Below are 751 nucleotides of genomic sequence, written 5' to 3' on the forward strand. Positions count from 1 at the left end.
GTGCGCGGCCTGGCGGGACGCCGCCTACCACAAGTCGGTGTGGCGGGGGGTGGAGGCCAAGCTGCACCTGCGCCGGGCCAACCCGTCGCTGTTCCCCAGCCTGCAGGCCCGGGGCATCCGCCGGGTGCAGATCCTGAGCCTGCGCCGCAGCCTGAGCTACGTGATCCAGGGCATGGCCAACATCGAGAGCCTCAACCTCAGCGGCTGCTACAACCTCACCGACAACGGGCTGGGCCACGCGTTCGTGCAGGAGATCGGCTCCCTGCGCGCGCTCAACCTGAGCCTCTGCAAGCAGATCACCGACAGCAGCCTGGGCCGCATCGCGCAGTACCTCAAGGGCCTGGAGGTGCTGGAGCTGGGCGGCTGCAGCAACATCACCAACACCGGCCTGCTGCTCATCGCCTGGGGCCTGCAGCGCCTCAAGAGCCTCAACCTCCGCAGCTGCCGCCACCTCTCGGACGTGGGCATCGGGCACCTGGCCGGCATGACGCGCAGCGCGGCCGAGGGCTGCCTGGGCCTGGAGCAGCTCACGCTGCAGGACTGCCAGAAGCTCACGGACCTCTCCCTGAAGCACATCTCCCGCGGGCTGGCGGGCCTGCGGCTGCTGAACCTCAGCTTCTGCGGCGGCATCTCGGACGCCGGCCTCCTGCACCTGTCGCACATGGGCAGCCTGCGCAGCCTCAACCTGCGCTCCTGCGACAACATCAGCGAAACGGGCATCATGCACCTGGCCATGGGCAGCCTGCGCCTC

General features: G+C 69.4%; 1 protein-coding gene across 1 annotated transcript in view; it reads left to right on the top strand.

Moving 5' to 3' along the window:
- The first annotated feature begins 6 nt into the window (after positions 1 to 6).
- The window catches only part of FBXL14 (F-box and leucine rich repeat protein 14), a 3,436-nt gene continuing 2,691 nt past the window's right edge, over positions 7 to 751 (top strand). Inside the window, exon 1 of the mRNA XM_021713280.1 lies at positions 7 to 746. Coding sequence (XP_021568955.1) covers positions 173 to 746 — 574 coding nt within the window. The 5' untranslated portion in view covers positions 7 to 172. The remainder of the gene's footprint in view (positions 747 to 751) is intronic.

This window comes from Carlito syrichta, unplaced genomic scaffold, assembly GCF_000164805.1.
Source record: "Carlito syrichta isolate Samal-C Ts95f unplaced genomic scaffold, Tarsius_syrichta-2.0.1 Scaffold304400, whole genome shotgun sequence".
Taxonomy (NCBI): Eukaryota; Metazoa; Chordata; class Mammalia; order Primates; family Tarsiidae; genus Carlito; species Carlito syrichta.